Raw genomic sequence first — 16,165 nt, forward strand, 5'->3', positions numbered from 1 at the left:
TATAAAACATAACATATAAGAGTACGATTGCTCGTTTTGTAAAAATTCAGATTAAACTATGTCACACTTATTTTAGAATTGTCCTCATACAGAGAAATTTTGGTCAGACATCCTAATTTTCATATTTAAAAATATTTATTGGCGATTATTCCTTTTGTTTTAAGGATATTGTCTTTGATATGCTTCCAAATCTTGAATGTAGACTATATTTATCATTTTTTCTTTACAAATATATTTTATTTTATTTTGTTTATGATTATTTCTTTTTTAAATATTTGTATGTACTCGCTCTGGTGCCTATTTATACTTGCTATAATTCTCAATGCTGGCATCAGAGAGCCTGTAACTAACCACATTTTCCCTTTCACTTTAATATTAAAAACTCGTGTGTGATGATACAAAAAGAGGAGCTGGAACAAAACTACTCACAGAGGAGCAAATAAAATGGCTGACCTCCAAAATTAAATAGGCAATTTCTGCAGGGATCTTACAAGGACTCTTTATTAGATAAAGAATACATGGCTAGAACAGGTAGAGAAAAACAATAATTATTCCAGTGCGCCTGGAAAAAATAAATGCTAAAGGCAAACATGTCCCAGGATTACATATTGACAAATATATTCAGAGTTTGATCAACAATTTAAAATAATTTTGTCAATTTAATGAAGTTTCAGCTCAGTCCATCCTTGCAAACTACTCCTCGTACCTCTCATCTTCTTAAGACATGATGTGAAATATTACAGTATATGGGAAATAGGAACAATGAAGGGATTGTTTGTTATTTGTGTTGGGGGAGGGGAAGTGCAAAATGGATGAGGCTTGTCTGTTTTAAGCACTGGGAAGGGACTTTATTTTCAACACCATCTGACCCCAACACCCAACAGCAGTTTTGAAAGTCATGTTTTCTTTTTTAAAAAATCAGTAAAATCACACCATTTATCATAGTCAGAAACTGTAAACACAGGTGGAGGGTCATGCATTTTCGTGCTGTCACTCAGGGAGGCTCAAAGAAAAATATATGTAGCTTCAGGGAGGGTCAAGATTTAAAAAAAAAACAAAAAAAAAACACCCCCTCCTCTGATAAATAAAGAACAGTCTGTAACATTAACTTCCTAGAGGATGAGATATGCATCATTTAAATTTTATTTTTTACTTCTTGTCCTCTCTATTTTCTGACAATACCCATCAAAGTAAAACTTTTTCTCAGTACCTTGATGCACATGTTGAGTCTCCCCGATCCAGTGCAAAGGCACACAAAACAAGTTCTCCCTTGCATCACTCATAAAACAGTGTCTCAGTTATAAAAAGACATTTCATCCTTTGTTTGTGCAATACGAATATAGGTCAGTACTAGCGAGCATCCTGCTCAGTACTGTGAACATGTTTATTAAATATAGGCAGACTGATCATTGTAAGAGTAAGGCTGTCTTCACCTGGAGAACAAATCCTCGTGGCACTCCAAATGTAGCTTTATTATGAACTTTTTTTTTAAGTCTATGCATCAATGCAACCACAAGGGGGAAACATTTTCCTTCTAGTCATCATGAAATGGTGGCTTCCTATTCCTGAGGTAAACCAGAGGCAGGAGATTGCTTTATTTAAAAATCCACTGTCAGTGTTGTTCCCATGGCCGTGAAAAGATTTTCTTTTATCAAAACATGTCTATTGTCTGCCGCACAACAATCTTATCTTGTATTTGATTCAATGTGAAAATCTACCTGGTAGAATTTAAAAATAACCAAATTCACATACACAAGAAGAATCAAACAAGAGGCCATTAAAAGATTTTCTGCCATGAACAGCAAGAAAACAATAATTTCTAGAAAAGGTCTAGTTTAAAAGTTCCAGTGCTGTTTTGTATTCAATGTAATATTGGTAGTCATATCACACATACACTTAGTATACCAAACAGAAAAAGGTGGAAGTTTATGCGTCTTTATTTGTCAAACACGTGTAAAACTAACAGAGAAACATGACTATATACATGCTAAACACAGATGACATTCTAAACTGCTGGTAAACACAAGGCACCATCCAAGATCAACAATCAGTTACAAAGTCTGAGACCTGAAGTGAGTGGTCAACTGTATATGTGCAAGGGTACAGTATTCTCTTAGTATGTGCTTATATTACATGAACAACAAAAGAATAAAGGGAAAACAAAGCAAAATTGGCAAAGTCGATGGTTGGAAATCTAACTCCTCTTGTGAATATTCTTCAGCAGAGAATCCAAGCCAAGACACCAGCATAATACATGTTTAAACATTTGATTTGACTCGGAAATCATAGCAGCAGTGAGTTTCTGTGGGTTTCAGTCCATAAGCCATTGCTGTTTAGAAATGACCCAAAATGCTCTATGTAGCCTAGAATAGTTAATTCTACTCCCTCAAACACAAACACGGGGGAAAGGTGCCTTTGTTGAGATGTTCAACTTTTTTTAACATTTCCATAATCTGATCATGATTTTTAACACTACAAATACAGTCTTTCCAACTGCGACAGAAAATACATCTATATGGATCTCAGAGACACTGAAATGCGTTTTTGTGCAGCAGTAGTAATCTCATTAACTTGTTTCATACTGATTTGACCCTGCTGCAGTGATTGCTTCACTTCAAACTCCCACGATTTGTACAAATAGACTAAAGTAGACCCCGAGCAGTCCCTCAAGGAAAGTGAGATTTAAAGCAGTTTTCTGGTGTCCCTCTCTGTGACACATTAATGCACGTCATGTGTTTGTTTTGTTTTTTTCCTCAGGCCAATATTATTTACAAAGGGAAGGCTTTTACGAAGTCAAATTTAACACAGAATACATAGACAAACATAATTAAAACATTACCATCTACACATCTCAGTTACAAGTAAAGGAGGAAAAAAAGAAATCCATTAAAAAAAACCCGGACAATTTATCATAAAAGGTAACATAAAACCAAAGTGGATTTGGTCTCAGTTATCAAAACTCCATCTTATCCCGGACACTCAACACACAGTAAGAAACAAAGTGCTTGATTTGGGGCAGATGCTTGAACAAAATAAGAACCACAACACTGCAAATCTGCTGCAAATTCTACAGAATAGAAATGATTGCATATATTTCTCAGCATCTACTTGTGGTGATTTGTGTACTGAGGTCATTTTATTGTAACAAGAACATATTCCTTTTTACAATCCGCTCGTATCCTAAAAAAGAAAATAAAAAAGAATGTGCAATTTTTTGCTTGTATATTAGCATTACAGCATACTAAATATTCATGTTAGGCAACATTATTTTGGCTGGAACATACAAAAACAGAGAAAAGAGCTAACTAGAAAAGCATTTGTAATGCATTGTTAAGATAAAGGTTTGCTTTGTGGAACTAGGCCTTTAATTAGATCCAAAAAATGAGATGTAATCCAAAGACCTAGCTTTGTGCTCAGGAAACGGCACATAATATGCTATGATACATCTAAAAAAACTGGACATGTACATGTACATGATCTACTGTTTTGGTTAAGGATTTGCAAAATTTTGCGGTATAAAAAACACACAAACACTGCCACAAATAAAATCAAACTGAAAAAGAGTTTTTGCTTTCGAGTAAAATAAAAGTATTTTGGATGTTATTCTAAATGACAGTAGCGCTCAGAAGATGGGAAATTCCATCGGTTTCGAATTTAAGTACATTGGCAAGATTTTGAGGTAAGTAAGATGATATATTAAGCAACTAACTTGCCTCAAAATGTGCCTAAATATTATCCAAAACATGTTTATAAGCAAAAAAAAAGCATGTCCCGAGGGTTCTGATGTGCAAAATGCCCTAATGTCTTCGACCTCCTTCAAAAGCGTGGTGCTCCTCATGTGCTGTAATATAAATAAAAAGAGCAATTACTCCCTTTTTACTGTGTTAAAGCCATTAAGGAATTGTTAATATTGCGGGAAAATACTTACGTTTGTAAAACACTGCTTTGAAAGGAATCTGAGGAAGAAGCTCATTGATCCTCCCTAAGATTTTCGACTCGTTAGCACAAGAAGCGTTCCCATTCCAAACCTGAAACACATCCTCTCTGTCTCTCACACTGACGCTGACCCCGACTACTTCATCGTCTGCAAGAACAAAAGCAGAGACTGAGATTAATGCAAGTCAGACTTGCAGCATTGTGTTCATTCAATGTAATTATTCATTCCCTAGACCCACAGCGACTGCAATTTCACATAACTCATTCAAGAAATGTACCTGAGGCACAATAATCACTGAACTGCTCTCCAATAGTAGCCAATAGCAGCTCCTTCCACACAGCAGACTGTAAATATGAAGACAAATTAGTTAAATAGTTTATAATTATTCAGAAAATAGTACATAAATATGTTGATTAGACCACTCACAGTGCATTCTTTGGGGACTTTCATCTTCCAAACGCCACCTTTAGCATTGCTTTCTTCTTCCCTGTGTGCAAACCAGCAAGCAATATTACACAAACACCTTCAAATACGAGGAACGCACTCATGCGTTTATCTTAAACTCAATCTTACCAGAGTGGCTTTCTCTCTCCTCTCATCAGATGATAGCTGCATCTCAGTGGCAGACTGGAGACACCAGGTATGTTGTTGTAAACCCTCCAAAAGTTCTACTCCAGTGCCAAGGTGAAGAGAGGAAATCGGTTATTTATTGAACCATTTACTGGCACAGTGAGTGCACACAGTCGGCCTTGTTAATATTTCACTTTTGTCATGATGTTAAAAAAAAAAAAATGTTGCCAAAGGTCTTTTCCTCATTGCTCTTAACCACACACAAAAACCACATTTATGGATCCTTATCCTGCACAGATGTGGTAAGTGTTTCATAAATTGGTACTTAAGCTCTTTACCACAATCACAGTGACACATTAAAAATAACCTGCCATGCTAAATAGGTCAGTTATCAGTAATTATACAGAATAAAGCTGTGCTTTGTCAAGTTTTGTTTAATTTTTTAATCTATATTTGCAGAAACTGTCACTATGTTCACACAGCAGTAAATGAGAAAGATAATTGGTGAAAGAAAATCACATCCCTCTGCCTTCTCTATGCTTTTTAGTGCTTCTAATGGCCGAAATGAACATGAACGCACAACGAATCAGAGCTGAGGAGTCTCTTACGTAGTTGTCAATCACGTCAATCACTGCTCATGAACTCTGGATAAAACTGTCAAATTAGGCAGTGAATCAGGGTTCTGTAACTGCATTGCATATTTCTCACCTTAAATGTTGTCAAAAATATAATTTAGTGTACTGTTGTAGCTGTAAAATGAGAAAGTTGGTCCGGGTGGTGAGCTGTTTGGTTCTTCAGTTGACAGTTTTCAACATGGCAGTAAGGTTACAAACTCTTTAATTTTACAGCTAAACAGTATACTAACATATGCTGAAGAAAACATTTGAGGTGAGAAATAGGCAATGCAGTAACCGAATTGTTATTCATATTTGATCAACGCTGCAAGTTTGTCAGTTTGACCCGGTTCACGAGCAGTGATTGACATGACTGACAGCTGCATTAGAGACTCCTCAGCTCTGAATGGTTGTTTTTAGTGTGCTGCTGTAGATTCTAGCGAATGCCATTAGAAACAGTAGGAAGAGGAGGATGGGACATAGTTTGTTCAAAGACTATCTCTCATGTACTTCATCCATAATATAGGAACAGTTTCAGCAAATACGACAAAAAGTTATTTAAATGGAAGTTACCAATTGTAGCTTTAGGATGTTAATAAGCAGGTGTTTCCAAGTCAGCAAACTGGTTTTCACATATCGTCACTGACTCTCCAAACTCTTTTGTTAGTAAGTTACAGGACATAATGACACACATCTGTGCTGCCAGTAAAGAGCATTGGAAAAAATGTGTAATGCTATTGAACCTCAGGCTGATGATGTGGTCTGACCTGTATCATTGAGTTCAGGTATGTTACTAATGTAACTGCTGCTACTAAATCCCGTAGGCAGCACAGTTTACTTCAAGTACAAAGACATCAGTGGGGAAAAAGTATTCAGTTTATCTTGATATGTGTCTTAAAGGTCAAATTTGTGGGGCATAATCACCTGAAATAAGAATCAGCATGTTTTAGTTTCCTTAGAATGCGCTGTTTATATCTACATAAAGAGCGAGTCCTCCTCTACAGAGGCCGCCATGTTCTTCTACAGTAGTCCAGAACAGACAAATCAAACTGTAGAAAGAGCCATTTGCTTATTCACATCAACCACTGTTTTTCCCCTACATACTTGGCACTCTGGGAAAAGTTTCAGTTCTGCATCCTTACTGCTACATACCACTAAATCCTACAAATAAGACCTTTAAGTTAAGATGTAGTTTCGGCACATTTGGGTGAAAGAGAAACTTTAAGAGCAGTGGGGAAAGACATCAGCACATTATCTTGATTTGAATGTACAAAATAAATACAGAAGGAACCTTGCTACTGAAATGTGTCATCATATCATCTACTAATGCAGAACATACCACCGCTATGCGCGCTGGAGTTTTGCTCTTGTATAAAGATTGTAAAGCATCTTACCTGGACGGTCTCCACGGTGTAGATTTTCTTCAGATTTGACTCACATTCAGCTGCTGTTGTTCCTGGTAGAGATCTGACCAAAACAGACAAATACATTTGCTCAAATTACATTTCTTTTATTGACTTCTACAAAAAATACATGTTGCAAAGACCCCAGACTCTCTAACTTGACATGTTTTAAATAAATTTCTGTCAGTGTTGCATTACTCAGACATATTTCAGTAAGCTGCCCTCTGTGCAGACAGGTTGGAGGGGTGGGGGGTGGGGTGATCAGATGACAAATAAGCCAGTAAACAGTAAACAACACTGACCCCATTTGAACACAGTACCCTTGGATTTGCACTGTGGATGAAGAGGCTTGTGTAACTCACTGTCACCTGTGTTCAACTCTGTTGTGATTGCCTCATAATTACTTTTAAATTCAGATTTTTTTTCTTAAAGTAATGGCAAATTTGAACTGAATACATTTAATCAGACAGAAAAATAATGCTCAAAGACACATGAGGAGTGGCACAAGTTTTTAAACCGTTCTCAGAAAAAATACAAATAAATTATATATGGCAACCACTTCTTGATTATCTTCCCAGTGATTTTGTCAATCTGTGGCAGAAAGGGCCCCTACACCTCGTCTTCACAAATAAGTCTGTTAAACCTCTTCCTTTGACATGACTCTAATACAAACAAGAATTTATTTGATATTCAAATGTGTGTTTATGTAACCCATGTGCATTATCATTATTTTGTAATTTGGCAAGATCTGTGCTGTCTGGTTCTTTGTTTGTTAATGTAAAATTAATAAAATGTTATTGCAAAGAAAAGAAAAAAACTAAGGATGACCTGAAACTGACTGGAGTTTTTTTTTTTTTTTTTTTTTAAATGTTTAACCAGTTATAACGCTTTTTTTATTTTAAGATCCCTCCAAGTAGAGATCTTGCGTATGTAGGTCAGAGAGAAAACAAGTTGGCAGAAAAGCTGCATCAAAACCATTAACAGGCAGTGTTTCTTGTAATGTTATTTTTCTGTTATTGAGTAATTCAGACAATCCCTATGTCGCTTATATACACACCTATAATGTAATCTGGGTTGTTATAGCAGGCCACAGAGATCTCCCTTCTTTGTTCTCATTAAAAGGTCAGCTACAAAGAGTTCACCCACTTGACACCGGCTAAATATTACTGATATAGCGACAGAGGGGGGGAATAACTAAGCAATATCTTACCTGTCAAGCCAGAAAGTCCACGGTGAATGCAAAGGCAGAATGTCGTTGTTATTGTCACTTGAAATCCTTCCCAAATCTCTGTCGCTGATGTGAATGTTGTGCTCCAGCAGAACCGGGCTGGATGATGTGCTCATTTGTAATGCAGCTACTGGAACTGCCATTGTTACCTCTGAAAAGGCTTCCTGTATAATCTAGTAGGTCTCTCGTGCGGATGCTAACACCAGAGTTGTTATCGTTATATATATACGGTTTGGTTAGGTAAAATTAACCCCGATCAGCTGCTGACTCATTGGTCGCCTCGCCGGTTTGCGCCGTCACAACAACAGAGAAACGATGACGCCCGCTGACTGCTTGCGGCACCTACAGCGCACCAGAGCGATCCAGAAGTTTCTGTCACTGAAGTCTGCGCATTCTTTAACTTCACATTTACTTATTTGCGCTACAAGAACAAGTAATATTTCAGCAATGGCTGCTTATTCCGTCGCTGAGGGGGCATTCAAGCGCTTTGTTGATCTCGAGACAGGAACACATCTTCCGCAAATGTGCATACGTCATTTCACACATGCGCAGTCCTCACTGCCACCAGCTTTGTTGGGTTGCTACATGCTAACTGCTAACTAGCTAGTATTTCCTGCCAGTGACTGGACACAGCTATGGACATCGACGCGTTGTTGCAGGCGTTTCAAGGTAATTTTCTTTTACAGTTATTCAAATATTTGATACATTATAAGGGAATGATTTTGAAGCTTGTTTTTGCACACCCAGAAAGAAAAATCTGTAATGTTTGCTAACTACGTTACGTGCGTTACTATAACTTAGCTTACTAACAACGATTAGCGTTTAGAAGAGGCACCGAGGGACAGTCTGAACTGTCCCCGCTTGGCCTAGCTAGTTCAGTGATGTCCTCAGCAAGAAATGCATTTGTAACATTGTGTAATTTTGACTCATTTATTCCCGTTTCGATACTTGGGGGCTGTGTAAACAGCTAGCAGGGTAGCATCACAATAAACATGCTAACTTAGTAACTTTTACAAGAACTTTCCAGCTAGTTGACCGAAATTGGCGTTTGACAATTTTATGATGTGGTGTGTAATATTTTGAATTTTTATATTTTCACTATATGCAGCTAATTATTGACATTTTACTATCGTGTAAACATTGCCCTGTTCACAGTAATGTGAACAGAGCAATGATTATTTGAAAATAATTGGAATCCAGAATTGACAGAATACATTATTCTATAAGTGGCAGTACTTAATTTATCATATTAGGGGGTTAGCTGAGATGTGACAATATAATTATAATTATAATTATATATACATACACACACACACACACACACACACACACACACACTTGAGCTTTCCTTAGTGATTGGGTCAAAATGCTTGACCCTTCCTTTATCATAAATAACATTATTTCACAGTTTATGGCTATGATATGAACAGTGTGATTTTGGGGATTTTTAAAGAAAACATGCCTTTAAAACCCAGTTGTGGGTTCTGGGGTTTTGAGGGTATTAAAATACATACAAAATACAACTATTTTAAGTTGAACGTCCCTCCCCTAAGCCATTAATCAAAAAACATCACTCCCTCTCCAGTGCTTAAAAAAAATCTGGGGCATGTTCAATCTCAAAATGGTGTGCACGTGTTTTGCATACTTTCCATTTTAGGTAAAGGTAAATGCAGGTATAACCATTGTTTTGTCTGGTTTGGGTCAGACGTGTGCTGTAATTTTTCTGTTTTCCATGTGGGCATTTACAGATTTTGAGAAGAAAGGCAAGAAAGAGATCTGTCCTGAACTAGAACAATTTTTGTGTCATGTTGCCAAGACGGGGCAGCCAATGTGAGTATTCCACAATGGCTCACACAAAATATTAAAGGCATTAAAACTTTAACGAATCTTCACACACAACAGAGTGTCAGTCTTTTTACAAAAATGTGTTTCAAGACTTTTCGGTCTTTTGTGTGTATGACATGAAGAATTGCATTTCCAATGTCTTCCAGGATCTCGTGGTCACAGTTCAAAACATACTTTGTGTTTAAGTTGGAAAAAGTCATGGATGATTTCCACGCTTCAACGCCAGAACAGAGAGCACCACATAATCCCAATGTAGAGTATGTTCCCTTCGAAGAGATGAAGACGAGGATCTTAAAAATAGTGGATGGCTACAACGGGTGAGTAAAACTGATGATAAGACTCTTTACAAACTGCAAACAACACCATGTACAAAACAAAATAATGAAGCAGTCCACTGAAATGTTTCCATAAATGCCTTTTTATACATTATTCATGTTTTTTCATGTTATCAATAGAAAAACGTAACCACAAAGAACGAGAGACATGTAGATATGTATTAAATAAAAAAACAGTAAAATATGAAGGCATTCAAATCAAAATCAATCAGATGAAATCAGATTTGGCTCATTGTGTGTTGTAATGTATTTATCTTTATCTGCCAGAGTTGTGCAACTTCCTCCACATCAATTGCAAAACTATTTGGAAATGCATTCTGAACTTTTGTTTGCATCAGTGGTGCATCAGTCAGATCTAAACTTAGTGTTAAAAATGCTTTCCCTATATAATAAATAATAATAAATCCAGATTAATCATTCATATCAGAACTTGGGACCAGCTGTGACTAAGGTTTACCGGATCCACCCAGATTAATCCAAGTGTTTTTTTTATTCAGCTCTAGTGCTGCTAGGTTTGGCAGGTGTTGATGCTGGTTGACTGTAATGTGGCCATGCATGTCTAATCCGAAATATATCTGTTGTTAACTTTTTCCAGAATCCCATTCACCATTCAGCGTCTGTGTGAACTGCTTACAGACCCCAAGCGCAACTATTCAGGAACAGACAAGTTTCTTATGGGTTTAGAGAAGGTGAGGACTACACTGCACTACTGTGTAAAAGTCCAGGAACTGTGATGTTAAGTGTTTCCACTCAAAATGAACAATATTTATTGTTATGAATATTTTGTTCCATGGCTTTAAATTAAATTCTAATTTATAATATTTTTTTCTGATTTGTAGAATGTGATGGTGGTCAGTTGTATATACCCCACATCAGAGTAAGTACATATGCTGTTAAGCTTTTGTTCCCCGTGCTCTGCTGGATGCAGTATTTCTGTTAAAGGGGCAGTTCACCCCAAAATCCCAAAATACATATTTTTCCTTTTACCTGCAGATTGTTTTGGTGTGAGTTGCAGTGTTGGAGACATTGGCTGTAGAGATGTCTGCTTTCTTTCTAATATGGTGCCTTTGGGTGGCACTCAACTTAAAGGGCTCAAAGAGCCAAAAAATATAAAATTGAAAAACTGAACAGTAATGTCTCTTTCCATAAATCATGACCCAGTTTCTCAAGATAATCCACAGACCTTTTTGTGGGCAGTTTATGTAGGAACTATTTTCTTTCTGCCCAGCTACGCCTGCTAAGCATATCACCACACACAGGGAAGCTCACCTGGCACCACTGAGATAGCTAATGTTAAAGATCAGCAGAAGGGGGCGCCTTTAATGGTCAAATCTTGCGCTGTCATGACCTCAAACTTCTTGACCATTAGCAGATGCAAGCTTTCTTTTGTGCAGTGATATGGTTGGTGGCAGGTGTAGTTTAGCAGAAAGTAAAATGTTCTCTCATGAAACTGCTCACAACAAGGTATGTGGATTATCTTGAGTAATTTGGTCATGATTTCTGGAAAGAGACATTGCTGTTCAGTTTAAATGCATTTTTGTGGCGCATTAGACTCCACACGCAGAGTGACATCTTGTTCCGTTACATTCATGAGAAGGCAGACATCTCTAAGACTGATATCTCCAATACTTGGACTCACACCAAAACAGTCTGGACCGATAACTATCACTACAGGTAAGAGGAAAAAATCGTATTTTTGTTTTTGGGTTGAGCTGCCCCTTGAAGCTGCTTCTGCTGCACATTGACAGCTCCCTTGCATTTGCTTATTCAGTCACACTTACAAAGTTACAATTAACAGCCAGTTGTTCTTGTGCCTTTCTACTTCTTTCGAAGGAAAAATGGGGCATCCAGTGTAAACAGAATGAATGGAGTGATGTTTCCTGGTAACTCTTCTCTATATTCAGACAGGTGGGAGCCACATACTTGTCAGTGACTGACTTCCACAAATCTAGTACACCAGCAAGTGGAAAGCTGAATTATATTAAAGTTAAAAATAAAAAAAAAAAACCAAGGTTACAGTAAGGGCAGTTATATCTTACCCGTCAATTTTGGTGTGTAGTTCTGCTGATTTGTCATTATGTGATTTTACTTGTGTAAGAAATGCTCATTTTCTTTTTTTTGCAGTCGCAACGTAAATGGACCAGACACACCAAAACCACTCACCAGACCAAAGCTGTCATTGTCGGCTTCACTTTCTACCAACGGGCTCCCTGACTGTACAGTCAGTAAAGAGCCAGAGCCAGCCACAGAGGAGGTGGAGGAGCACCATACTGGGTAATTGGAATAAGTATGATACGTACTGCGTGTGGCACTGTGAGTGAGTGTGCAGTACACTGAGTAAGTCTACTAACTGTTTTTTATTTAAAATAAAGGGCACTGATGAGCGTTTCCTCCATGAGCAGATACCTCATCTTTAAAAGGAATGTACAGTATATGAGCTTCTCATTGCTCTAATTTTAAATATGTAATTTGATGTGTTTGTTCTTGCTGCAGTGATTCCTCTCCATCAGAGGATGAAATTACACCAAACAGCGGGATAAAGAACAAACACCCCGAGGAGGAAGAGGAGGAGGAGGAGGGCTCTGATGCTGAAAAGCACGAGGTCAAAAGGCTCAAGTTTGACGAGAGGGAAGAGGATGAAACTGAGAATGAAGAGAAGGAGTCATCTTGTTGTAAAGGGTCAGAGAGCTCATCAGAGACACCCGAGTCTTCAGAGGAATCTTGTGGTCAAGATGACAAAAGTGGAACATCTTGTGACAAACCTGCTATTTCAGAGGATCACGGTATGTGTTGCCCTGCAATGTCTTGTGTTCCACTCACACTTTATGCTTGAAATAGTGACCAAAAATGTCTTTTTTTAAGCTTCAATGCTTTTATTTTGACTTTTAAGTTGATCTCAAACTCTTAAATTACGTCAGGCATCTCCAAGTTTAATGTTGGACTACCAGTAATGGTCAATGTTGTGTTTATTTCCCTTAAACTGGTATATGGCATTTTTTCATTTCATCACATAAACATTTCAGTTAATTCATTGAGTTTCAAAAGCATAGAAATAAGGATAGCCTTGAATTTATTTGGGTAACAGCTCAGACTGTTCATTATTTAGAATGTGATGATAAAATGAATAGAGTTGCAACGATTAGTGGAAAATCAACCTGCAGTTCTTTTTGGTAGTTTTTAAAGGATGGCTTAATTATTTATTGTTTGTTTTAGGTTTTTATATCATTCTGTAACTTTCTAGTAGTTACCTCTGATTTCAAATCCACACTGGTGGCAAAACACTGGTGCCATCCTTACAGAAAGTATTTGTTTTTTGGTCTTTTATGACAGTCAACTTAATATATTTTAGTTTTGAACTGTTGGTCAGACAAAACAAAACACACGAAGAAGTCACCTCAGGCTTTGGGAATTCCTAATGGACATTTTTCAGTTTTATTTTATATACAAACAACTAATCTGTTCTTTGAGAAATAATGAATAGATAAATTGATAATAAAGATAATCATGAGTTGCAGCCCTAATTTTGTCTGTTATGGTCCTCAGAGCCCAGCAGCACAAAGACAGAACTTTCTGAGAAGGAAGAAGATTCGTCTGAGAAGGAGGAAGTCAAGAGTCTGGAGAAGGACGGCTCTGTGCATCAACCTGAGCAGCCTGTGCCTTCAGAGAAGAGTGAAAACTTTGAGCAGGAAAATGCAGAGAGCAGCAGCAGCAGCAACAGTGACGGAGAGGGCCCAGCCAGCGACAAGCAGGTGCCCTCTTCCAGTAGTTCACCTGACTTGTCAACAGAGGGCGACGCTGACAATTCAAACAGCACTAAGACTGCAACAGAGCCAGAGGAACATGCCTAACTGAAAGCCCAGCCTGCCAACTAACTTTTTTTTTACACTGTATGATACCACACCAAGGGTATATCTGTAGCACTGTGGACCTCTCAGGACCAGGAGCGATGTGAACCTCAAGATTCCTCACTGAAGGATCTTTTTGTCCTCTTCAGTTTCAAGTACTCAAGTCCACACATCTGCTGGTCTTTAAACTGGAAGGAAATGATTTAAAGATTATAGAGACTTTGCTTTTTCACTGTTGACTAAAACGTTTTCTAATCTTTTCTCCCTGGTTTTTATATCGGAGCATTATAATTTAACCTTGATAACTGAGTTATTTAGCAATTTCATCATTTTTATGGCATTTGGCATGCATTTCCAAACAGATGATTGACATTTCACAGTTTGACATTTTATTTTTTTGGGGGGGGGGTTTCCAGCCTATATCTCTGATGAATGTGTGTCTCTTGAGCTGAACGAGGACAAGTGCTAAGAATGTGAAGCAACACTTCACAGACATCCTCTCATGTTTGTAATGAAGCACATAACATAAAATGTATTTCTTAATAACATTATATTGCACTTGTTTGCATTTACCCCTTGAACGATGTGGAAAACGTCACAGTTTTGCTTTCTTTGAAGCCAATAGAAACACATAGTATTGCTGATAGAAACCAGTTTGAATATTGGTTTGAAGCCATTTCTGCATTGAAATCTGTCACCAGAACACAAGGTACTTTTACAATTTCTGTATGTCAAACCTTTGTTGTACAAATGTCCCTTTTGATAGCTTGGATTTTTACAGTACGCATCTGTAAATCAGTTTTTGTAGACTTGTAATACATGTCCACTGCCTTCGTAAAACTGATTATCGCTGGAAGTTGAATGCTTGAGCTTGTATCATAGTATTCATGGAAAGCAATAAATGGTCAAATTGAAAGTGAAGTATGCTTCCCACAAAAGTTCCTCTTACAACCCTGTTGCCAGAATACACTATGGCATTGTACGTTTCTGCAAACCACAGATATGTAAGATCTGTATGTTAAACTGTAGAAGGTATGTTGACAATTTTAATCTCTAAAATGCTGAAGTTACCGTGTCGTTATGTTTAGATACAAAACCACTTGGTCGTGGTTGGGAAAAGATCATGTTTTGTATAAAAAATACCTGGTTTTGGCGTCATAACCAAAAATGCCGCCAATTTCTCGCGACAAACAAATAGTTTTGTTGTTGGTCTCAAACAGTTGTCTGCAGCTTGGCAGCTGTCTCCCCCAGATCTCACACCGTCCACCATTCCCTCCATCTCCCGATGACAAAATCAACACACGTTCATGTAATCAGAACTTAGTCACTTTAGAAATGTTGATATGATATGTAAGAGATGTACAAATGTAACATTTGTGGTTTGCAGAAATGTACACTGCCAACATTGTATTCTTGCATTTGGTCTGAATCATGTTGAACGCTAAGTTCATGACAGTTGTTTTTTTGACTGGTGAGTGAAGCAAATCTAGCAGGCAGGCGCTACTTTCCAACCCTGATAATGAGCCATCTAACCTTTAAAGTTATATTAATGTTACATTAATGTTCCCCAGAGGATGAATTGTAACAACTAACCTCGAGAATTCTCATCTAGTGTCATCATCTGGTCAAAATTGTGTTTAGTGTTATTCTCAGGTTTATGACCAAATGCCTGCAAAATGTATGGCATTCCCATCAGCTTCAACTGAACTTAATGTTTGGTGCTAATTAGCAAACGTTTGCATGTCAGCATGCTAAACCAACTTGGTTGGTCAACATGGTAAATTTAGATGTGCTAAGCATCATCATTCTACCATTATTGATGTAAGCATGTAGCTCAAGCACAGCCTCACACAGCCGCTAGCATGGACCAGTTATACTCAACTTTCTTTCCTCAGGGGCACTTTTGCAAAATGGCAGGAGGCCAGTTATTAAAGAAAGAAAAATGAATACTTGTATAAATAATCAACCCAGACCTCAAGCTATTTTATGCACCATGTCACTTTATTTACATTCAAAGTACAAAAAAAAAAAAGAAATTCCCAGTGTGACTCAGTGGGCTGACTATCTGCCTCCAAGTTGATTATCACTGCTGTAGACTGTAGAATTACTGAGCTGAAACAGTACAGCAATATCGAGATGACACCTGAGTTACAGTGGACTCAGTCCTGTCAATCAATGCAAGCCAGTCATGGGTAAAGAACCAGTGGGTCTAAACTAGACCTGCCCTGCAGGAATATAAATTATGTAAGATGACTGGATGAAGGTAAATGTGGGTGGGATTTAAATGATCTCTTGTATAAGAGAAGCGAGTGAATCATTTTAATCGTGAGGATAACACACTGTGACACCTTGACACTGGCCTTGACATTTCTAAGCTATGATTATCAC

The 16,165-nt window shown here is 37.6% G+C and overlaps 2 protein-coding genes across 3 annotated transcripts; one reads left to right on the forward strand and one right to left on the reverse strand.

The window, feature by feature from the left end:
- Window positions 1–1,919: 1,919 nt before the first annotated feature.
- LOC121947431 (eukaryotic translation initiation factor 4E type 3-like) lies at window positions 1,920–8,232 on the reverse strand. Its single transcript, XM_042492492.2, has 7 exons — window positions 7,735–8,232; window positions 6,516–6,588; window positions 4,511–4,605; window positions 4,364–4,424; window positions 4,215–4,281; window positions 3,929–4,084; window positions 1,920–3,841 (listed from the first exon to the last, which is right to left on the reverse strand). Exons 1-7 carry the CDS (start codon window positions 7,893–7,895, stop codon window positions 3,798–3,800), a joined length of 657 nt encoding a protein of 218 aa, XP_042348426.2. The 5' UTR covers window positions 7,896–8,232; the 3' UTR covers window positions 1,920–3,797.
- Window positions 8,233–8,269: 37 nt separating this feature from the next.
- On the forward strand, window positions 8,270–14,698 carry LOC121946908 (serine/threonine-protein phosphatase 4 regulatory subunit 2-A-like). Of its 2 annotated transcripts, XM_042491732.2 has the most exons (9): window positions 8,271–8,421; window positions 9,501–9,582; window positions 9,744–9,914; window positions 10,528–10,621; window positions 10,772–10,809; window positions 11,766–11,840; window positions 12,057–12,206; window positions 12,426–12,715; window positions 13,476–14,698. In XM_042491732.2, exons 1-9 carry the CDS (start codon window positions 8,388–8,390, stop codon window positions 13,778–13,780), a joined length of 1,239 nt encoding a protein of 412 aa, XP_042347666.2. In that variant the 5' UTR covers window positions 8,271–8,387; the 3' UTR covers window positions 13,781–14,698. The 2 variants fall into 2 exon arrangements, with proteins under 2 accessions (XP_042347667.2, XP_042347666.2); XM_042491733.2 differs by lacking the exon at window positions 11,766–11,840 and having other exon boundaries at window positions 8,270–8,421.
- Window positions 14,699–16,165: the final 1,467 nt, after the last annotated feature.

This window comes from Plectropomus leopardus, chromosome 9 (genome assembly GCF_026936395.1).
Source record: "Plectropomus leopardus strain MGB_pleo_1.0 chromosome 9, ASM2693639v1, whole genome shotgun sequence".
NCBI classification, from domain to species: domain Eukaryota; kingdom Metazoa; phylum Chordata; class Actinopteri; order Perciformes; family Serranidae; genus Plectropomus; species Plectropomus leopardus.